At 40.3% G+C, this 23765-nt stretch overlaps 1 protein-coding gene across 1 annotated transcript in view; it reads right to left on the bottom strand.

The window, feature by feature from the left end:
* Window positions 1-467: 467 nt before the first annotated feature.
* si:dkey-40c11.2 (drebrin-like protein) overlaps window positions 468-23765 on the bottom strand; it is a 34745-nt gene continuing 11447 nt past the window's right edge. The window contains exons 2-16 of the mRNA XM_028578177.1: window positions 16829-16884; window positions 16462-16574; window positions 15560-15634; window positions 7664-7807; window positions 7306-7383; window positions 6980-7131; window positions 6798-6852; window positions 5682-5756; window positions 5371-5479; window positions 4213-4752; window positions 3250-3645; window positions 2981-3079; window positions 2725-2858; window positions 1820-1871; window positions 468-1705 (exon numbers count right to left, since the gene is read on the bottom strand). Coding sequence (XP_028433978.1) covers window positions 1569-1705; window positions 1820-1871; window positions 2725-2858; window positions 2981-3079; window positions 3250-3645; window positions 4213-4752; window positions 5371-5479; window positions 5682-5756; window positions 6798-6852; window positions 6980-7131; window positions 7306-7383; window positions 7664-7807; window positions 15560-15634; window positions 16462-16574; window positions 16829-16884 — 2215 coding nt within the window. The 3' untranslated portion in view covers window positions 468-1568. The remainder of the gene's footprint in view (window positions 1706-1819; window positions 1872-2724; window positions 2859-2980; window positions 3080-3249; window positions 3646-4212; window positions 4753-5370; window positions 5480-5681; window positions 5757-6797; window positions 6853-6979; window positions 7132-7305; window positions 7384-7663; window positions 7808-15559; window positions 15635-16461; window positions 16575-16828; window positions 16885-23765) is intronic.

Below are 23765 nucleotides of genomic sequence, written 5' to 3'. Positions count from 1 at the left end.
CCAGCTAGATCCAGTGTGGTGTTGTAGTTTTTCTAACGTTACTAGTTGTTGCAACAGCATGTAAAAAAACTACAAAGTTTTCTAGGCCAAAAAGAACGTTAATCTTGCGATAAAAAAATGTACGCCGTTAAAATGGGTTTGTGTTAACGCCGTCGATAACGCGTTTAACTGACAGCACTAGTATTTATACATAACATTTTTTAGACAACAACAATTTTAGAATTCCTACAAAATGTCTGATTGGGGCATTTGTTGTTATTTAGAAAAACTGTGCTCCCCCCTGATATTTAAAACAAGCACATGCCATTAACATGACAAAATATTAGAGACACTATACATTAAAATTTGAAAGAACGTGCACACTCAAAAACAGCTGTCAAAAATGATAATAGCCATTACAGTTTCTGTCTGTTTGTTTAAAACCATAACATGAAGAATCAAACAGGAGACAAACAAGTTTAAGGCACTTTGAGTTCGTAGATGCTATATATTTGTAAGTTTTCGAGTAAATACAAAGAAAATACATTCCACCAAACAAGCATACAGCATACAAACATACAAGCCAAGTATAGAAAAGGAGAAGATCTTTGATGTTGTTTTATACATTATTATATACAGTGCAGATTATTAAGACATTACAGAAGATTACAATAGGAAGATTTCTTTTTTCATGTCTGTGTTGACGGAATGCTTTCATTTCTTAAAATCTAGGAAAAAATAAGATGACACGTGGTCACAAAATGTGTGAAAGGCCATCACCATATGAGCAAAATACAGCCTATCTTAAAGTGTGATAGAGAGATACAGGTGTCGACACATTGCCTTTTTCCCTCTGCTTGTTTATCTTTTGTTATGCTGCTGTTCTGGTCATTAAAATGTGCAGCGAGACTGTCAGTAACTAAAAAGTGTGACACATAACTCAGGAAATACAGGAAGATGATTATAAGAGGATGTCTGATACATGTATCTTGATTATATATACCAGTCAAGAGCAGTACAATTTTTTTAGCAATGTAACACACAAAGCAAACGGTGAGCAGAATGGGATGCTTGTTATATGTGTGGATCAAAAAGAAGACAATACACTATAAAAATCTGTTTGTGTTTCTCACAATAAAAGCAAGTTTGTGATCCTTTGTCATCGTGATCTGATCCCTCCCACCAACATTCCTGCTGTATCTCAAAAGGAAATAAGTTATTTTGGTCCAGGAAAAGGTCTCTGCTATTTTATCCAAGAAAATGAGGCTGGGTAATTTCTGCATTCTTGTGAGACTATTTTGTTTTGCTGAAAAAAAAAACCATCAAAATAGAGAGTCACACTTTCCTTTATGCTTTCTACAAAACAGGGAGACACATTTTTCTTTATCCTTTCTACAAAATAGAGAGTACAAAGTTTCAGTGGGAGGATTAAGGTAAAAAAAAAACATGCACAAATGTGAGGGGAGATGGCATCCCTGAGTGTGTGTGTGTGTGTGTGTGTGTGTGTGTGTGTGTGTGTGTGTGTGTGTGTGTGTGTGTGTGTGTGTGTGTGTACGTGTGTTTGTGTCTGCTAGTGTGTCTCTGCCTGCCTATATGGTCTCCACATAATTGGCAGGGAACAAGCCTTGACGGCCATCTTTGCTCCAACCCCTCCACCAGGCTTTGTCCACCGTTTCCACGTCCTTGATGATGTCACCGGGCTCAAAGGAGATCTCAGATTCGTCCTCTGTAGGAAACACAAGATAACATGGTGAAGACCCACTAATCACAGTGTAATTACTGTAAGTGGAAGCACTTTATGTGCACATGCATGGCGATTATCCTCTAAATGGCAGCTTACCTGCTTGGTAGTCATAAAGAGCTCGGACGCACATTTGTCTCTCGGCTAAAACCTGAAGTGGAGAAGACGGAGTCAGAGAAAGGCTGTGATCATGAAATACATGTCTTGTTGAACTAAAATTAACAAGACAGAATACAATGAAGTCAATTTCATGGAAACTCTCTTCATATGAACTTTAATTTTAAAAGATAAGGCTGGCAATATTCTATATTTTTGTCACCAAATCCCATGAAAGGCCAATGAATTGATCTATTGACAAGAGCTAGGGTTGGCAAAGCCTGGTATATCTTATTTCTCTTTGCAATAAACATCAATTGTTGTCCAAAATGTGTTAAAAATACATCACTCAGCAACACCCTTATCCTGGGTGACAGGTTCTCACATTATTATGAGCATTATGCTTTATTTTAAATGCCACATACGCTGTCCTGCTGCTGTAAATACTCACTGGTAAACTGAATGTGTATTAATCCACTGCTGAATATAGTCCCCAACAAATGCACTATTTTATTCCTATCTTTATTATTATTTATTCCAGTTTGAGTAACGTTTGCTGAAAACGACAGTACCCAACTTATTTAGACAATTACTGAGCCTTTTTTTTTAATGAAACAGTATGTTTGTGTAACATCTCCATCTTCATGAGGAACCAATGAGCTTGGGGCTGAGAGCCACAGGGTACTGATGTCAGGAGTATTGAGAGACAGACTAACACATTGTTGGTTTTGGTCTTTTTGTGGGATTTGTTGACAATTAGAAAAAAATATGATGACTTGATGACCTTTGGACCCAAACAAATATTCAACAATATTTCTTTTTTAATTTAGAATTCCGAAGAATATTCCATTTTTGGACTAACAGGCTTGGCGCAAGACACTGTGCAAATACAATATGTATTACGGTACCTCTTGTCCATTTTCTGAGATCATCTGTTCTTTATCCTCAACAACGTCATCCTCCTCTGCCGTGCCATGAAGATCATAGCAGCCAGCCAGCTCTGGTGAGCTGAATTCTGTGTCAGATGGACTCAAAGATCGCTCTGAGGAAGACCAGTTGAAAATCATTCATCAAAGTACAACCACAGAGAATGAATGTTTTAATGTATTTTCACTGAACAATGCTACTTTGTGCAATATTGTTTAAATTGATTTGTTGGCAAACCTATGCCATTCTCTTCCTCTGTGTCCTCTCCATTTGTAATCCCATTGGTTGACAGGACGACAGTCTCGTGTTTGATTACTTGACAAATTGGTTCGGCATCTGAAAGGAATGGTTGTGATCTTTTTATCACTGTGTAACATATTATCAAATGAACTTTTAGAAAGCTACAGTACATCATTTAAAAATAAATGGCGTGTGACAGTGTAACAATGCAGTGTAAACATGTCAATCAAGTCAAAAATAACAGGACACAAGAACAAGAGGGCTACCAGCGACTGCTGACTCAGCAAACTCAGCAGGCTCAGAGTGGGCCTGACTGTCTCCTGATTGGTCGTTCTCCTCTCCATCTTCCTTTGCCTCCTCTTCCTCCTGTACCACCTCCACTGGATACACCAGTGGTGCATGCTCAGCATCCTGTTTTAATCCCTCCTCCTCTTCCTCCTTTTCCTCTTCCTTCTTATTTTCCTCCTCCTCTTCATCCTGCTCTCCTGCCTCGGTCTGGACTGGTTCTGTGGCAACAGTGCAAGGCTGTGGTTGTGTTTCAGCCGTCTCCTCCTCGTGCTCCTCCACATCCTCTTCCTCGTCCTCCTCCACCAGTACAGCCTGCACTTTGTAGCCAACATCTGAGACCAGCTCAGTGTGCACATGAGTGGATGTGTTGAGGTCTGTTGGGTGGAAAATAATATAATTAAAAACACACCTGTGAATTTGATAAGCTTACATGTTGTAAAAGAGCCCACGGAGACTGTGTATGCCTGTGGTAGAAGAACTGAACTATAAAGCATGCAAAAGTCGGGTTCTCTTGGTGCACATTCCAGTTAGGCTCGGCATGACTAAAAGTATGTGGTTACTTTGGGAATATTTAATTGTGACTGGACTGTACAATAGTCTGAGCTCTGTTATTTCTGTATAACAAGGCACCGATTCATAGTTCCTGGCCTGCTTTACACAGTCTGGAGTATGTGGTGTAGTGTAGTTTTTGGCAAAAGCACCTAAGTCACTTTAACCTGTAATAAAAAAAAATGAACAACCACTACTTAATGGCAAACGATCAATGTCTTTGTCAAAGTAATAAGCAGAGTAATATGCTGATCTTCACATTGCACCATCACCCTGATTTTGTTGTTTTAGAGATAACGAGACAATCTCTGCCGATTACCTCAAAAAGGAAAAGAATAATAACATTGTATAATCACATCCCAATATAACTAATGTGTCCTGTTCCACCCTACCTGTGTTTGGCTGTGGTTTCTCTGGAAGAGGAGCTGTTGGAGCCTGTGGAGCTACACCATGCTCGAAGCAGAAAGCAGAGTGCTCTGGCTGGATTGGTGTATTTGGGGACGAAGCAGGCAGGGCCTCTGGATGTGACTGAGAGAGCTTGTTATTTACTAAACTGGGGGACGAGGAAGCCAAGAGAGTAGGGGAGGCCGGAGGTGCAGAAGGTTGTGTGGGTGACGGTGGTTTGGGCTCAAAAACAGCCTGCTCTTGGTTGTTAGTTTGTGGAACGCTGGGCAGGGCCGTGGCTGGAGGGGCAGGCCGAAGAGGTGATGTAGGCTGTGACATGGGGGCTCTGGGCCTTTGTGGAGAGGTGACGGGGCGGAAATCGGGGCTGGTGGGGGGCGACGTGGCGCGGTAGATAGGGGAAGGAGGAGCCCGGGAGAAGGGGGAGACCAGGGGTGAACTGTAAGGGGAGGATGATGTGCTCTCTTCTGCTTTAGAGAAGATGAAGGCTGTGTCTGTCAGGCTGCGCTGGTATCGTCTGAATGGTTTGCCTGGAGAGGAAGAAAACAGTTTGTAAGTAATTACAAATACATACATATATATATATATATATATATATATATATATATATATATATATATATATATCCCAAATCTGAATGCACTGCAATCCAGGGCTGTTTTAATGAGCTCGTCAGGACCTTCAAGTGAACACATGGTTAGGGCTGGGTATCGTTAAAAAATATTCGATTCCGGAACCGATCCCAATACCGCGACTTTGATGCCGGTTCCTAAACGATACTTATAAAAAATAAAAAGAAACTGCAACATTACACATTACAACACAACTATTTGTATTTATTTTTCAGCTCCTACTACGTGAGCCCTGTCTCTGTGAATAGCGTAGTGTTTTTCCCGCGTGTCTCTACGACGTGTGACGTTAGACAGCCAATCACAAACATTATTAGATCTTTGTAGGAGCACGCTGCATGCTTATTGGCTCACTGAAGCTGATGAGATTTATTCCTTAGGTATTGAAATTGGGTATTGAATGTAGTGGCATTTTTTCGATACTCAATACTTTAGAGGCAATTTCGGTCGGTGCCTAAAAAGTATGGATTTTGGTACTCAGCCCTAGCATTAGTCTGTGTTTAAGCTACTGGTACAAACCCGTGCGGGAGGATCCAGGGCTGGTGGGACTTTGTGATGATGATGATGACAGCTGCCTGAAGAACTCCCTTGGGTTTATGGAGCGCTGGGACACTAATGCTGCTGCCTCCTACAGGTCAGGTAACGTACAGAATGGGCAAGAAATTGAAATGATTAAACAGGATGTTTAGGTTTTGAAGCTGGTTTTTAAAAAAATCTAGCATTCTAATGGCAAACGTGTGTCTCATTCAGGGCTTTGATGAAGCGCTAATTCAAAGCAATATGAAGTCATGTTTGCTGTATGGGTTTATAGAGGTCTAAGATTCACTTACTGCTGCTTTCTCTATAGACTCACTCCTTCTAAGACGAGCCCTCATATCTTCCATATGCTCCCTCTGCTCCTGATCCTGTCAGGGCAAAAACACAGCAGCAATCACATTTGCATATTCACACACACACACACATTTTATTGCTTTCAATCTCTTCATTTACAATACAACAATTTGAGTAGATTACAAAACACTTGAGACTTGTGAAACTTAAGTGTTTTGACATTTAGCCCTAATTAATTATACAAAAAAAATCAGTGCCCACTGTGAATATGGCAAAGAAAGCAATACCTTGCATCTGAAAACCCCTCACTACGCACACGAGTGTAATCACCTTAACCCTCACCTCTCACAAATACTAACATGCTGTAAGCAGTTTGCACTCATAAACAAGCATAGGGACAGCATCGAGGTTGTAACCCATAGGGAGGAACCATGGTCATACATACATCCCTCTTCCTCTCGTTTACAATAATGTCTGGTGTCTAAGCTACAATTTGAAATCGCATAATTTAGTCTTGCAGTTTGAACATGGTAGCCAGAACCCCTGAGTGTTTGTGCTTTCAGCATTCAGTATGATTGAATGTAAAAGTGTCAAGAAGTCTGTCATGTCTTTCTATTTAATGGGACTTATGCACAGCAATCATTCAGTGTGTGTGTCAAAGACTGTGACAGGATAATTTGTTTGGCTTTATCAATTATATAGTGCCTTAAAAACGGCATTATAAACGGAATGATCAGCAGTGGGTACATAGTCCACCTTTCCCTGTAAATTTAAATCAGTCCACTGTTTGTTCATGTAGCAGTAAATCCATTAGTCTTTGCACATGAGCAGATGTTGTGGCAGACACTAGTGGCCCCTACATGGATCGAAGGGTCAGTCATAATGTCTTCAGAAACAATTACAGTTTTAGAATCAGACCTCACAGCCAAAGGTCAATCCAGGTCTTACGCAGGGTTTAGTTCAGGCCAGACCAAACTGCAAAGCCAGAAGCCAGCAGGCCAGATGCCCATTTGTAAACAAGGTAATACCCATGAAAAGATGGCTTGACCACTTTGCACCATTTTACATGCAAAAGCTGTAAAATTCTAGCAAGATGTACACATCTTTTCACTCACCCATCTGAATTTCTCCTTTTTGCGCAGCTCTTCTTCTTGCTCTGCCTGTTTTCTTCTGCAAGACAGGCAAAAATCAGTATTAGTGCATTTCCTGTGTACACAAATCTACTTTGTTCTTCCAAATCTATACAAAATAGAGCCACTGGAGGGCACTATTGACTAGAAACAGACACCGCGCCTACCTCTGCTCCTCAATCATCTGTAGCTTCTCATTCATCTTTCTGTCTCTCTCTTCTGCATCCCTCCGCTCTTTTGAAATTCTTTCTCTTTCGAGGCGGCGTCTTTCCTCTGCTGCTCGTCTCTTCTCCTCTTCTTTCCTCTCTTCCTCTTCACGCTGACACACACGACGGAAAACAATGGTAGAATATATTATACTTTCATTTTACTTTCAAATCAAAAACTATCTCTCTTCAAAGCTTTCCAAATGTAAACAGCAGTAAACATCCCGCTGAACTATATTTTAGCCACTCAAATGTGGCCAAATCGAGAGAAGGCTAGTCTGGCGTACCTCTGCACGGGCCCAGAAGGAGTCTCTGTTTATTCGTCTCATCTCCATTGCAGCATTAGTTTTTCTGTAGTTTGTACCCTATGAGAAAAAGGAATAGTGAATGCAGAGCCACAAATTATTTCCAATACAGAGAACGGCATTTGTCACTTAATTGCATCGTTTTCAGTCACTATACTTCAAACCTTTTCAAATGTATTTCATTATTTTAATGAGCATGGCTGAATTAATATACTGGAATCAAAAGTAAAACACTGAAGTCACTGAGAAAATAAGTTTCTACCTTACATTGTGTCACAATGTGTACATGAAAGTCTCTGTCTCCATCTGATGGGCAGATGAGGTATTGCAGTGGACTCACCACTAAGTCCTCCTTGACTGCAGACCTGGAGCTCCTTCTCACCCACTGTGTAGGAGTATGGGCCTGGGCCTTGCTGAGCTCTGCTCTTATCTTCTCCTCTGTCACATCCTCCACTTTCTCTGCACTAATGAACGCATGCGCTTCCTGAAACATGGAGGTCAGGGAATGAAAAACAAATGGCAAGTCCAGTAAGGCAAATGTGAATATAATCCCCACTTACATACTGCCACACACACAGAGAGCAAGAAATCCATACACAAGTACACACAGTCCCTCTGGTGGTTTTCTCTTGGTCTGACTTGGAGTTATGCAAACTTGAAGCCAAACAGTTGTGCAACTGCTTCAGTTTCAAGGATTGTGAGAGAACAAAAATACTCCCTGGCTTTAGCGTGAGGACAGGAATGCATTGGTTTGGATGGTTATGGATGGCAGAGGGGGGATGGGAAAAAATAAAAAATGGGGAGTGAGACAGGGAAAGTGAGAAAAAGAGTGTGAAAGCATGCGTTTTAACAAAAAGGAAATAGTGAGAGGCCCTCACTTAAAATGCAACAGTTACTCATTACCTGGAAGTCAAGCTTATGGGGGATTCAGAGATATGAAAAAAAGACTATTGATAGAACATAATCAAAAACAACAGAACCAGAATATAGTGTTCCACTGCTGCTATTTCTATGACACAGTTAGGTGTTAAACATGAGCTGAACCCATGCATGTATACAGGGATTTGTATGTGGCCAGGACCTCCGAATAATTTCCATGGAGAGTAAGTCCAGTCTTGTTGATGGAGGGCCAGGTCTGTCAGCCTCCAACAGGAAACCACAGCTTTATCTGAGTGACAACGCTGACACTGACACTGAACAGAGCATTCAATGTGACCTATAATACATGTCAGCACAGTGTATAATCCATATCACTCTAGCTGTCACTGCCAACTGCACACATACACACACACACACACACACACACACACACACACACACACACACACACACACACACACACACACACACACACACACACACACACACACACACACACACACACACACACACACACACACACACACACACAGACCAGACAAGCAGTCTACAGTCCTGCCAGGGATGCTGGGAAAATCATGGGAACAGACAGAACCACAATCTAAAACAAAAGCTCCCAGTAGCAGGCAATGTTTGCCCATTAATGACACCAACCCTGCAGACTTATACTGTATATAAATAAGCACAGGAGGTACAAAACCTGCCAGGGTTAGCGATGGTATCACCTATACTTAATGGTAGTTCATATAAAAGCAGTAGCAAGTGGATATTATTTAACACATACAGTTCAGACAGCTGTGTGCATGTGACGTTAACAGTCTGGCAAACCTATTGTACATTAAACAGCTAACAGAACGGTTTGCTCTCAGGAAAAACAGTGTTCTTAGAACTAGAGTGTTTGAAACAGGTTGAAAAGAAGAGGGAAAAGAACAAGGAGGGGGAGGTGAGAGAATGAGAAGAGGTCTCAAATACATAAGATGTGTTTTGCTGTAAATCAGAAAGCTTTAACATTTTACTCTATGTGAGCTCATACTGCTTCAACAGTAAACTGCTCTATTTAGGCAAATGTGTCATGATTACCCCTATCCATGCCCTAGATATGTCAATGGGAAAATCCCAGTATAACGTTCAAGTGGGATGTTGCATGCAAACCTACCATCTTTTTAGGATTGGTGGCATTGGGCATTGATGACCTCGGCGATGAAAACTTACTATGGGTGTAAGAATATAACCTCTCTGGGAGGAAAGCCCAAGGTGATGTGGCAGGATGAGAAATACCAGCCCAATATAATTGTGCTCAACTCTGCAAAAACTGTCTGCTCTGGATCTGCGTCATACAGTTTCTCTCCTACTCAGACTGAGTTGTTCAGACTGCGAGAGGCAGTAGGTGGATGTGGGGATACTCAAGCGAAGTCCGACCTAGTTAATTCATGGGTCACTTATAATCAATGTTAATATTTGCATGTATAAGTCTGAGTTAAAATGTTGGGTAGCACTTTATTTTAAGGAATGTGCATAAGACCGCCATGACAAAAAAACCTCAGTAAATCAAGTTGGTACTGTATTCACTGTCATCAAAATGGTCTTAAACTTTTATGACATCTTAATGACAAGTCCAAATGGTTCCACTTTACTTGAGGTCAAGGGAATTATTCATGACATCCATAAAAAGGATTTGATGGTGAAATCAAACTTTATGACAGGGCAAATTATTATTAATAAATAAATTAATAAATAAATAATTTTTCCTTGACTTGAGGTCAAGGAAAAATATTCCTGACACAATTATAATGGCATCATGACAGCCAATGTAAAAACCAACCACTTATGACAGTTTTAAATAGACACTTTAAGTTTGATAATTAGGCCTGCTATGACATATTTATGACAGGTTATGTTGTCAAGGCTAATGTCAAGTTGTCATAACACAGACATTGTTGTCCTGGTTAATGTCAAGTTGTCCAAAAAACTAAAACATCTCAAACAATGCTAACTTTTCATAATTTACTGAATGACACTTAATGACAAGAGTCATAAAAATCATTCTTAAAGACTCCTTTATGGTTATGACATGTGTCATGTCATGGTTATAACAGTGTCATGTCAGTCTTTTGCACATCCCATCAAATAAAGTCTTACCCAATTTTGTTAAACTGTTAGCTAAATTATTAAAAAAGTTTTAAAGTTTCTTTAAACATAAACTATGTTAGTTGATTCATAAACTGTAAGATAAGATTATTGTTGCAGTATTAGCCTTTTATGTTCATGCCATTTAATGAGAGAAAGGAACAACAATAGAGGCCGATGCTGGTTGACATGAAAGGAAATCCTCTGTTCTGAAGTGTGTCAGGGTGAGATGACAGACGTGATTGATCTAATGTGCTTCAGGGTTTAGTGGCTTGATGCGGACATGTTGCTATATTCCATATTTACAATAGAAGTACTGTTCTTTGTTGCAATCCAAATCTCCTGCTCCACCTTAAAAGACATTTGGCATCGTGCTAGGCTGTCATATTGCCAAATAAAGTTATGGTCATATTACATTTGATTAATTAAATTAAATTATCAAATTAAAAGGTAGAAAAGATTCAAATTCTCCTGTGTCTTCATTTCCAATTTTACAACTATTTCATATTTAACTACTGTATATCCCACACACACACACACACACACACACACACACACACACACACACACACACACACACACACACACACACACACACACACACACACTATCTTTGTGGGGAACATGTCTATGCATTCCCTAGCCCCTTACCCTAACCTTAACCATGCCAACTAAATGCCTAACCTTAACCCTTACCCTCACCCTAACCATAACCTAATTATATCCCTAATCCCACAACCAAGTCTTAACCCTCAAACAGCTCTTTAAACTTGTGGGGTCCAGCATTTTGGCCCCACAAAGCTGTTGGGACCCAACAAGTATACTGGACTCCTGGTTTTTGGACCCCACGAATATAGTTAAACAAGCTCATACACACACACACACACACACACACCCTTCTGACTCACACTATTCTGTTATTCTTTCAGTAGAAACAGAGAACAATGGAAACATCTGCACCCTATTCATATTTTAGTTTTCATAACTTAACATCACACTGGAGTACACTATGTAACGTGCCCAAATCTTCTGCTGCAGACTCGCCTGAACGAAAAACCCCTCACTGCCAGCTGGGACATGCAGCATAGCAAGCCAGAGTGAGAAAAAAAAAAGGAAAAAGAGAAAGAAAGAAGCAAATAACAAATACAAACTAACAAAGTGCCGAGGGAATTTCTAACTTATTGTATCCATGGCAATAGAAGCCAAGATTCTAAGAAAACAAGCTAGTTGAGCCCCAAGTGTCAATCAATTTATGTAAGTGGGTTATTTCAGTAGTTTTGTTTCCCAGTCATCGCAAGGTCAAGTAGGAATTTAGCTGAGAGTCAGGATTCTTTAAGGCTGCGGCATCTGTTGATTTTCTGTTTTGATTCAACCTTGCCTTGGTGGCATAGATAACATCAGCAACTATCCTACGACCTCCTACTATTTTGATTTAATTTCTCCTAAAAAAAACTAGCACTCTTAACAATGTTAAATCAGTCACATATTGTTTTAGATTACAAAAGAATCAAAACGATAGCCTAGAAATCTAGACGCACCCTAGTGGCAGCAAATGTATTTTGCAGCCAGGGTCAGTCTAGGCACTCTCCGTTGGCTTGCGAGCTGGAAAAAACAAATTTTGGTCAGGCCAATCGCATCGTGTATAGAGTCGGTGGGCGGGCTGCTGCTGCTGGGAACAGCGGTCTTCTGGAAGACTTGGAGTTAAGCTTTTCTTTGAGAAAAGAACAAAGAACGGCACAGAAATCATTCTTAAAAAAGGAAGATGTTTTTAATCTATCAACTAGCCCTGCTACCTTCTTCGTTGCTCTGCCTGGTTGTAGCGCTATCCTATTAGGTGCAGAGGGAATTTGAAAGACAACCGTTTATCCCGCCCCTCAGATTGAGCCCTGTCAATGGTGAGTTCCCAGACCCAACATCTTGATGTGGGTATGGCTTGTCAGGCTATCAAAATGAGAGAGGTGACCTTAAAACAGGTTGCCTATGAGTTTTCATGAATGCATTATGTAAGGCCATATATTTGACTTTGCATTAGCATTGGTGGTGCATAGACTATACTCAATTTAAAAATCCATTAAAATTACAAGCCACATGCTCACAACTTTTCCTCAGTAAAAAAGAGACTTTGAATTCTGAATGAGCGCCGACAGACTCATCGATTGATCGACTCTTACAGTTTTTTTTTATTGCTAAACGACAGTGGGCACAACTGGAGTCACATGTGCAAAACTCTAACTACAGTCTACACAGCAACAGTTCATGTGGACCAAACTCTAGTTCGTTTTTCATTGCTTGAACACAGTTTTCAAAACTCTACACACTTATCCCATGACTTTAACCACAACGTGCACAACACTGTAGATTTACAGCACTTTGTTCAAATGCTAACACACTGCTGTCAAAACTGTTAACCACACATTCAAAACAGAATAGATTTCAGTCTGGTGCCTATCAAACACTGCTGATTGCAATTTTAGCTGAAAGCCTAAGTAGGTGTCTTGTTTTAGACTAGTTAGTGAACATATATGGTATTTATATAGAGAAAGCTCAGAAAGCCTTTTTTTTTATACAAACACCAAATAAGAATGAAACAATTATACACTGTACCGTTTGAGAGAAACAGGTAAAAGAGCAAAGATACCAATATGTCCAGGTAAGATGTCTGAGGTTATGTACACAGCTATAAAAAAAAGTGAAAAACACTATATCTTTACAATAGTAAAACTGCATTCTTACTGTTTTTCAGAAAGTAATGGAGGTGAAAGCAATAGAAACACCACATTTGTTAGTATTTAGAGATGATGCAGACATCTAATGTGATGAAGAAAACTTGCCACATGATGCTGGAGAGAGGCAGAATTAGTCACACTATTCTTTGGTACTGTTACGTATCTACCTTTAGTTTTTTTCCCAGTAATTCCATAAATTACTAGAGATAAAATTCTATATTGAAGAAAACTGCTGATTTTCATTATTCTTGTTTACCTTACGTAAAATTGGTATATTATACAATCCATATCTTTTCCTTAAATAAACTATTGAGTAGTGTCAAGTCACTCAAATTGTTCAAACTGTAAAGACGAGAAAGTTTGTAATTTGTGTATTAGTGTTTGATGCTAGTGTTTTTACTCTCAGTGTGTTCTGAGTGACAGTGTGTGTTATCTCAGTGAGGCTTGTGCATAGTGTTTGGCTGCACTGAGCCTGTTTTGCAGGTGATGTGAACTGTTTAGCTCAGGTGACTGTTGGTAGTGCAGACTGTAGTTTGAGTTTTGCACATGTGACTCCAGTTGTGCCCACTGTCGTTTAGCAATCAGAAAAAACTGTAATTGACTGATCAACATTACATTGCCACTCAAATTTAATGGACACAGAATCAATGTATGGAGCCTGTGATAGAAGTCATTTGTTGCTTGTTATCCTTGAAACATGAGACAGTTGTGAGGTCTCCATAGATAACAAACTATGGTATCAGCTGGTATAAATATGAATTTTTATACAGTCTCACTTCTTGGACTACTGTTTTTTGCCAGGCACAGTAAAATATTTGTGAAGATTAATAGAAACTATAAAACAAAATGGTTTGAGTAATCATTTTTCAGGAATTTATCACACACCAACCCCAGATGATTTCCCAGACAGAGGTATGACGCAGACTGCTGTGCTGTTTTACAAGCTTCCCATGATGTTTACATTATTCTTTGCCAGCATATGAAGTCAGCTTTTACAAAAAAATTATTTTTGTTCATGAATATGTGACTATGTGATAGGAAAGATGAATAAAGATGATTACATGGCCATCATAGTGTGAAAAATGTCACATCTGCTGGCAGTTAGAATGAACAGAAGACAGGATAGCACAGTTACGTATCATCACTACAGTCTTTGCAAATGAAGTCCATATGCTTGGCTATGATATCCATGTTGGAGATACAGTATGTTCTCTTTTAGTCTGAACCATCTAACTAATAACTGTAAGCTAACTAAACTAAATCTAAGTCTGAACTGCTGTGTAACGGGAACATAAACTTAGATTAGATTACAGTTTGGTCTTGATCTAAAATAAATAATTTTTGTTCCTTTTTTTTAATTATTCACAGAGAAGTGAGTTAGTACTGACAGTAGTGACTATAAGTTGATTGCATTGTCGTGACACAGGTCAGGCCTTTAATGTGTGTGTGTGTGTGTGTGTGTGTGTGTGTGTGTGTGTGTGTGTGTGTGCGTGTGCATGTGCGTGTGTGTGTGTGTGTGTGTGCGTGCGTGTGTGTGTGTGTGCGTGTGTGTGTGTGTATGTGTGTGTGCTAAGGTTAGGGTTCCCAATTTTCCCACAATTCTCAGAAGGAGAGACAATTTTCTTCACTCCATGCCATATTGACCATGTAATCATTTCTCTACAATTTTAAAATCCCCCATGAATATGTACACAGGCCCAATGGTGTTCTTTCACACACACAATCACACACACAATCTCACAGAGGGGTTAGGCCCCTTTCGGACAGTGGCTCACAAAATCCCAGACTCGACATTTACTGTTTAAAAAAAAGAGACAAAAAACAACAAACATTCCACAGATGCTTCTGCAGTTGACTGGGTGATGCCTTTATATGGAAACTAGTAAACCTATAATGGGTCAGTTGACCCTCTCCTAGTTTGATTGAAATGTACAGGGGCACAGATGGAGAGAAGTTGCAGCTAACATGGTGAGGGATGAAGTTGCTGTTATACTGTATACACACCTATTCCCTCTACTTCCTGTCTCTCCGATCACCACTAGAGAATGTGATGTGACTTCAGGTTGCACCACAAACAATGGAGCTTTCAAGCCCAAACTTAGCTGTCTCCCCTTGGTAGCGACATGGCAGATAGACCAATCACATAACCAAACGCAATAGAACAGGAAGTGGACTGAGGACAGGAAACTCAAAACAATACAATGTAAACTGCTGTGAGTAAATATAGTTTGTGAGCACAAAGTCTAGAGACCAGAGTTAAAAACAAACAAAAAAAAAAACTGAAGAGGAAGAAGTATAGTAGGGCTTTGTGCAAAAACAAAGAGTGCCAGGTTATTTTCATGTATTGGACTACGTCTGCCCCCCTCAATGCTAAAAATGTCATAGCCTGAACTAGATTGTCTTTAATGCATAGTTTAATGTGGAACAAATAAAATAGACAAACTACTGGATGAAATGCACAAAAGTGAGTGATTTGTGATTAATCACATTGTGATCTACTGCACCTTGAAGAAGCTTTTAATGGCTGGAATGTGGCTGGCACATTCTGTCCTTCGGAAGTCATCCACATTTTGGCCGACCTGCGGACAAACACAGGATGTAGACACTTACATTCATATCATACCTATTGGAGGGGACTTAAAAAGAGGAGGAAGAGAGGCTGAGGAAAAATAGGATTCACATTGCTGTAGTATAATCTGTGTTTCACCATTTGGATCGATGACTCACTGAAAACATAAAAGCTCAAATATTAATTATGAAGTACAATTTACAGCATATCATTATATAACTATGCAGCATTATTTTTGCATATTTATGAACCTAATATAAAACATTTTTATGTTTTTTTAAATATTCGACTGGCTGTAGATGTAACACCATCCCACCATGACTGCAGAACGGCAACATTGTAAACATTGTCCCAGCATCTGTTTCTTGGACCGATTCATGGCCAGATTTCAACCAATCAGTTTACAACAGTGTTCCACAACTGTTTGACAAATATCAGACATGCCCTGTGAGTCATAAAGTTTTCTATTAGAATGAGGTACGTGCTACATTCTCACAGCCTTTTCCAACATGTCAGATGCCACATAAGCCGGTGTCAAAACAGGACCATAGAATGTGAATAAGTCAAGCATTTTAGGATTTTCTCCAGTGCATTTTACAGATTAATCAGTGCATAGACTTGTCTGTACCACTTAAGATGTTAAACCCATTATCTTGGACCTGCCAAATTACTTTTCTGTATCTAAATGAATGCAAGTCTGTGTGCGTACCTGCTATTTTCATATGTAAGTGGAAAGCTTAAGTGTGTTTCTGTAATTTTTGCTAGTAGGTTTGTTTATTTAGCATGATAAGCTTGTGCTTACATAAACTAAGCCCCATGAGCCTGTCTGCCACTCACCCAGCTGATCATTGCAATCCGGGGGACTCCTGTCTCCACACTTCCCACTTTGCACAGTCCATATTGAGGCTTGGAGATGTGAAACTTCCCTGCCAGCTCTGCCACACCACCCGCTGTTAGAACGGAGTGAGGGATAACGAGAAGTTGGGGCAACAAAGGAAAAAGGAGACTGATGGAAAGTTTGACAACAGAAATGCTACATTTTCTCTCAATAGCAAATTGTAAGAATGTTCGAATATTCGCCAGAGGACATGCGACTTCCTTTTAGGCCAAAGTGAAGAAGCTGACAAGTTGCACTGTTTGTAGGAGTTAAACATTCAAATGTTGCATTTCTAACAAACATACCACATATGACAGTCCATCTTACCTCCTGAGTCAGCCAGTTTGAGCTTGTTGGTGACTCCATCATATGCAAATATTGCCCTGTGGACATACAGACAAACACACAAGTCAGCTTCTGAGAAATGTGGGTGACATAAACATGACAGACGCAATTGTAATGATGAGTGTCAACAAAACACAGGTTGAATTTTCTGGACTAAAACGACTACTTGTTGGATTTCTGCATGCCCAAGAGTAAAGGCTCATCCAAAACGTTCATATCCAAGCATGAGCGTGTGGACAGCTGGGTTCAGTCTCTCATTGGGCACAGGGGACACACAGAGGCACGCACACATGCAAAGCCAGATGTTTTACTGCCCATACTTGTCCAAACCATAACAAGCTTCCCTGCAGTGCAAAGCATCTCTACAATGCACCAAGAAAAATGAATGATCTTCAGCTGTGATACATGCACTTGTACTACTCCCAGAGGCCTTTACAGTACATGCGTAAAACAGGAAGGCACTCAGCAGCACATTATGTGAAATAAATATAGTCAGTGTTGTTCACAGCTACGGGGCTTTTGACATTTTGCAGGTGAAAACCTGTCCTACCGCACCCTTTTAGTCAGTTTAAACTGCGGGTCACTGTGGCAACTCAACAACTCCTGGTGTGTTTTCATGAGACCAGTGAGATACAACTCCACAGCTTAACAAACTAAGTGCAGAGTGATTGTTTTTGAAATGTTAGCTTTGTTGCAGAATCTCCAAAAAAGGAACGTGTGACTTCCTAATCAACTAAAGAGAAACAAAGATTGAGAAACTGGATTCTTACTTTGGCGCTTGTATTGCTACGCATCCTCCTGGCTGTTATCTATCCCAGTAGTTCAGAGTCCAAAATGATACCCATGTGCTATTTGACATGACGTGCTTCTAACACAATCCTGATTCATGTGTATTTGAAGCACAACTGGGGGTTAATGTGTAAGAGTGTAAGTGACTTTACGAGGTGGCCTGCAGAGAGATGAATTGTCAAAGCTTTAGTGTGTATGTGTCTGTGTCTCTGACTGTGTGTCTGTGTACATTTCTCGCTGTAGGATTCCTGAGGGTGTGTCAATAACATCTGGAGCCGGGTTGGAAGAGTGTAAGGCCCTGAGCAGCTATTACAATGGGCCAAAGGTGAATGGTCTGTGTTTGCTATGTGTGTCGGGAGGAGGGAGTGAGTGAGAGACAGGGAGAATGAGACACAGAGACAGAGAGAGAAAAAGAAAGTATTAGTTCAGCGTAACGTTTTTGCATACTATACAAAGGCCACAGTAAAAAAAAAAAGCAGCAGTTTGGCATAAAGACTAGCAACAGGCCGGCTAACTCTGTTAGCATCTCTGAGTCACTCTGCTATTTTTTTTCCTGATACAACAAGTCTCTGTCTTTCCAAAGACCAAAGAGCAACAAAAGTCAATCGTTATGGGTGTGAGGACACAATAACCATATTGTGCCTCCTTTATTGAGCAAGCTGCATGCTGGCCCTGCATGTGTGAGGAGGCAGGCTGAAACTGTTCTCTCATTGTGTTGATGTGCTGATAATGCTGACAGGTGTTTGCTGTATATACATCATGTCATCAAGCCAAACAAAGTATTGTTCAATAACATTTTGTCAGAACATAAAGAAATTTGTGGAAACATTCTCCAGGGCTCTCCAGCATTAAAGTGAGCATTATATGTGTCACCCGGATCATTCACATACTTGTCTTTAGGGATTAGTCTAGCAACGATGACTATACGAAGAACACACTCCACTCCCTCATTAGACTTAACAGCATTCAGAGCTTACAAAACCAATCCACATTTACTGATGCCTGGTCCTCGAGACATTCCTAAAGGTCACCATTCACGAGCAGTCAAGTTCACAGGTCACTGTGCCTCTGAAGGAGTCTTAATTGCATAGGCAAATTCTCCGCCCACAGGGAGCAGGCTTGCACATAAGGATACACTGTGTGCTGTGGGAGACTCTTTGTTCTGCCAGAGCTTTCACATAGATGGAGTTTGCAAAATCCTATTTCCAGCCATTTTTCTCCTTAAGACTTTACTTAATCTCTGTCTATGATACTAACAAGGTCAAGGGGTTTACAAGCAACCAAAGTAAGAAGTTTTTTTTTAAGTATAAATAGGGTGATCCCTTTACTGTAATAAACGTTATTATTATGCCTTCAGGAAGAACACATATTGCAATAAATAAAGTTTATTGAGGGGATCAAGAACCTTTTTCTATTTTTTTTGTTGAAAGTCTCATTTTAAGGACTGTTCTCCCCATTCAATGGTTTTATTAAAAGAGTATCTGCCTGGCTGAAATTGAAATGAAACCTGCTTACACAGTATTTCCATGGTTGAGTGACTCCTCGTTGCTGACATGAAATGAGTGGATTATCTTTGACGAGAAGGCCTGCAATAGTTCCCAGTTCTAGATATTACATGTTTTTACACGTTTACTGTAACAGAGGATAATGTCAAACCCTGTGGTAAACCACTGATGGATAATCTGGATATGCCAGCAGTGTGGTGCCGTGACTCCAGGGGGACAGTTCTCCCTCTATGCTCACTACACAGATGGTTAAGGTTCAGGTTCGCATTACAAGTGTATACCCTGCTGAAGTGTCTAACACAGTTTTATGGGCACTCTTCCGTAGCTGACCCATGATATGTCACATATCCGGATGCCCTTTTCTCTCTCTCTTCTTGATCATCTTTGTCACTGTAATTTAACAGCAGCACTATTCATAGTAGAAAAATATTTCCTAACTAACAGAGCAGATAGACCCCCACTCCTTCACCCATGTAGGTTTCTGGACAGCTACACTGACTGATGAGAAAAACAGACTCTCTTATGTCGGTACTCCAGCCCACCTCCAGACTCAGCCAGCTATGACCTCAGCTCTGAGAGAGGGAGGGAGGGTGGAGAAGAGAAGAGAAGAGAAGAGAAGAGAAGAGAAGAGAAGAGAAGAGAAGAGAAGAGAAGAGAAGAGAAGAGAAGAGAAGAGACATGTGAAATGTAGGAAAAGAGGCCATCATTAAGGGGAGAAGGGCACGAAAAGGGGAGCGGGTGAGGCAAAGAAAAGAATAATAATCTGAAACTTTTTGTTAAAGTAATTTACAGTGAGGAATGATTGCGCATCATTACCAAAGTCAACCACTCAGTGCAGCTATTCAACAAATAAACAGCCATTCATCTCAGAGTACACAGGCATACATACAGTACATAAACACAGACGTGCACACACACACACACACACACACACACACACACACACACACACACACACACACACACACACACACACAAACACACAAAATATACTGTAAGCCTGAGCCAGTAACAATAGGGATAGTTTGTTTTGGACTACCAGAGCCTCTGTTATACCTCCAAACATGCTACACTCTACCATTTCAGGATGAACATAACAGAAGCAGATGGTGAGTTTGTTGCAGAAGGCCTTGTTTTCACTTATCCTGGCATTACGCTTCACCAGGCTTAACTATGAACCGTTTCAGTGTGGTAATATGAACACAAATACACACTACACCTGTATTGTCATTTCTAAAGAGACTTTCTTCCCTTGCACTATCATCCAATTTTGTTTTGATGTTCTCAAGGAATGCATTTCATTGTACTTTGCATTGTAATACGATGAGACGGAGCAAAATGAACCTATGAAAATACATTTTGAGCCCCAGAAACAATAACCATTTGTCATATTCCTTATTCACCTCACCATCCCTTCTCTCTCTCTTTCCTCTCTCTCTCTCTCTCTCTCTCTCTCATGTATTCTGTTGATATCTCCCCATCATTACTACTTTAAAATCATTATTCTGAACGTCTCATACAACATATTTCTTTCCCTCCTATTTTAATTCCTGTAGCACAACAAACCTCTTTCAGAAACACAAGCAATATCTCATCCTCATCTTTTTCTCCCTCGTCTCTCTGACAGGAAGATCTTGTGGGCTCGTGGGTCATTTATTCCATCTTTGCCAGCGGGGGAGATATATAAGAGATTTGTGGTTATGCATGCTGTTGTGATATGATAAACTGCGCATGAAGAGAAAGATATGAGAAAATGGATGAGAGGCTGGGAGCTCCCACCAGGATTCACTGCCCAGATTATGCTCTCCATCAGATCATTTTTTAGTTCCTTTTTCCCCTGCTGTTCCACAAATTGCACACACATCCCCAGTGGTCACACCAACTCTCGTGTAAGGCTTTTGTCAAGACCTGTGATTTTAACAATGCAGTCTTTTGAAAGCTTATTTCATGCTCTAACTTCTTTCAGATTTGTATTTTCATCTACTTTTTCCACAAGCTACCTTCTGTTCAGTTCATTTTACATCATATGTTTTTTTTCTCTCCCCTCCCCCATCAGACCCCCATCTTTTTACTCTTTTCTCAAAGCTGACCTGGGCTCCAAGTGCTATTTTTAGTCTCTCCGTCTACCTCTCTGTCTGTGCTGGAACGGGGAACTCAGAGACGTCCCCACAGCGCACAGTTCTCATTTCCTCTCGCCAAACATGGGCAAAAAAAGTCCAGCCAGACTCAACTGCTTAAAAAGTCCGCCCCCCTGTCCGTCCTTCATGGTACTCATATAGTGTCCACACGGCGACCCCAGTGGTGTGCAAATTCCTCCGTCCGTCTGGACTGCAGAGACATGTGGAGGTTATGGGTAGAGGTTGAGAAATGTGAGTAAGAGAGAAGAAGTGACGGAATGAGAGAGAGATAGAACATCAAAGCCAAAGAAGTGGAGAGAAAGGAAAAAGAGAGAATGCCACTACATCTGTCTGGCTTGTACAGAGTGGTACAGTGTGCTCTAAGGTGATGCATACAGTATGACTAAAAAACGTGGCATGGTAAACCACAGGCACGTTCACATTTTAACGTGGTGGAAGACGTTGCCAGGGAGCATACACAGTTTAAATAAAGAAAAGTTTAATTAGGTTTTATATTGTTCTGGTTAGGAAACCCTTACAAAAAGTATGAAGACTGTCCATCATCATATCCCACAATAAAGTAATTAAAACTGCTGTGACCCAATCAGTATTTTTTCTCCTTGGCCCCTCATTAAGTGATGAAACGTGGACGTCAAAATAATGTAGGCGGCTGCTGAGGGATGGTGTTTATATGAACACCTCTCTGTGCTTATTAACTATCCCACTCGGAGAACAGAGTGCCAGAAAAACAGAGACAGGGTTAGGAGGGAGCAAAGTAGAGAAGAGATGTGACCATTTCTCTTGAAAAGCAGGTAAAAGGAAAGTTGCAAAGACAATAGAGAAGGGGAAAGCACACAAAAAAGGGATAGTCTTGGCCCTCATACTCATGGTTTGCTGCAGAGGGTTCAGTCAGGTGCCCTGCAGAGAGTGGGGTGTAACCACAGTAATCCCTACAGTCCAAGCAACAGGGCCCCTTAATGCCAGCTGCTGAGCGGGAGGGGGGTTGAAACACGGCACCGAAGTCTCCTAAAGGACAACTTAAAATTATATTAGTAAAGTAATATTCTTCAACTTGCCACTGATGCATCTGGGTTATTAATTAAATAGAGAAATAGAGTTTTTATTTGAATGTATTGCTCATTGGAAAACAATGTTGATGTGCTGATAAAGTCACAAGGCAAAGAGCAGGCAAAAAAACCAAAGATAATAGCTAAGGGGACATGGCCACATGTCACATGAACAAGCCAAACATCCTAAAGTAGTGTAGGGTTTATGAAGTAAGGTGTAATATCCCTTTGCTGTCATTTCAACTGAAGACAATACTTAACATGCCCCTCCCTCTCCCACTGAGATGGGATTCAAGTAACGCCCAATGAGGAGGGCAGTGTACAACAAAATCCCTAATTGTGCAAGAAATAATGATATTTTCATTATAACACATATACTATCAATTTTCAGTCTGTGTCTGGTCTGCTCCAAGTGTATTATTGTGTCAGAAGTAAAGCTGGCTTAGGGAAAGGCTTTATGTAAACCTCTGGCAGAAGCTCTACATTTAGGTTATGATGTGATGGTAGTGCATAGCACAGAAACTTTGATCCAATAACTAGGGATAGACCGATTATCGGCCCTGGCACTGGCAGATTATCTGAAAAAGTGTGTTTTGGTCAGGAGTAAATCGCGGTAGGACAGGACCATAACGTTATCACGCTAGCAATAATAACTTAGTAGTAACCGAGGCAAAGTTATGTATTAATAATATTTGGTGATCTGTGGTCACAATATATTACATCTGAGTTACAGATGACAATTGAAGTCAGATTAGTTTAAATTCAAGTCATGACTATGGCAAGATCACAAGCATTTCTAAGCATTTAGGTACATGGAGTGCTAGTGAAAAAGCTAATGCTAGCATAAGACTTGGCTAACTTCAAACTTCATTCATTTCTAAAGCAGTGTTAGAACTTTTCTGACAGCATGGTAAACATTAACGATGGTATTACTATATGTGTCCTATGTAATTTGTTATCATAAGTTGAAGAGAGAAATTGACATTTACCTCACACAATAATGAGTAGTCACTTGCCCTCCAGTTTGCTCTTTTCACCTTCGGCTCCCATACTTTTTGCCTTTTTGGTTCACGGGGGAACTTGTGAAATATTTTGCCACTTCCCTGTCTTTCATTCCAGTCAAACGTGCAACAGTAGGTCATTTTTTCAGTTATTTTTTAAATAATTTATTAAATGTTTCCACTATTCCTTGCACTATGTCAATGGGAATCAGATGAATGTTCATATCCAACAGGGAGTCCACAAAACACGTGACCACCTCGGAACCAATCGCTTAACGGGATAGCTCAGGACATTTGATTCCCTAGTTGGCCAAACTCTCTCTATATACGGCTCTGCCACAACACTATCTGACCACATTTAACTGTGTATTATGTTGAGAGTTTCCTTTTCACTGTAAATGCATATCAGTTCCAAATATCGGTTTCATTAACTACTAATA

The sequence above is a fragment of the Perca flavescens genome, chromosome 5, assembly GCF_004354835.1.
Source record: "Perca flavescens isolate YP-PL-M2 chromosome 5, PFLA_1.0, whole genome shotgun sequence".
Classification (NCBI taxonomy): Eukaryota; Metazoa; Chordata; class Actinopteri; order Perciformes; family Percidae; genus Perca; species Perca flavescens.
The sequence above is the reverse complement of the archived record's forward strand: the minus strand, read 5'-3'. Positions and strand labels throughout refer to the sequence as shown.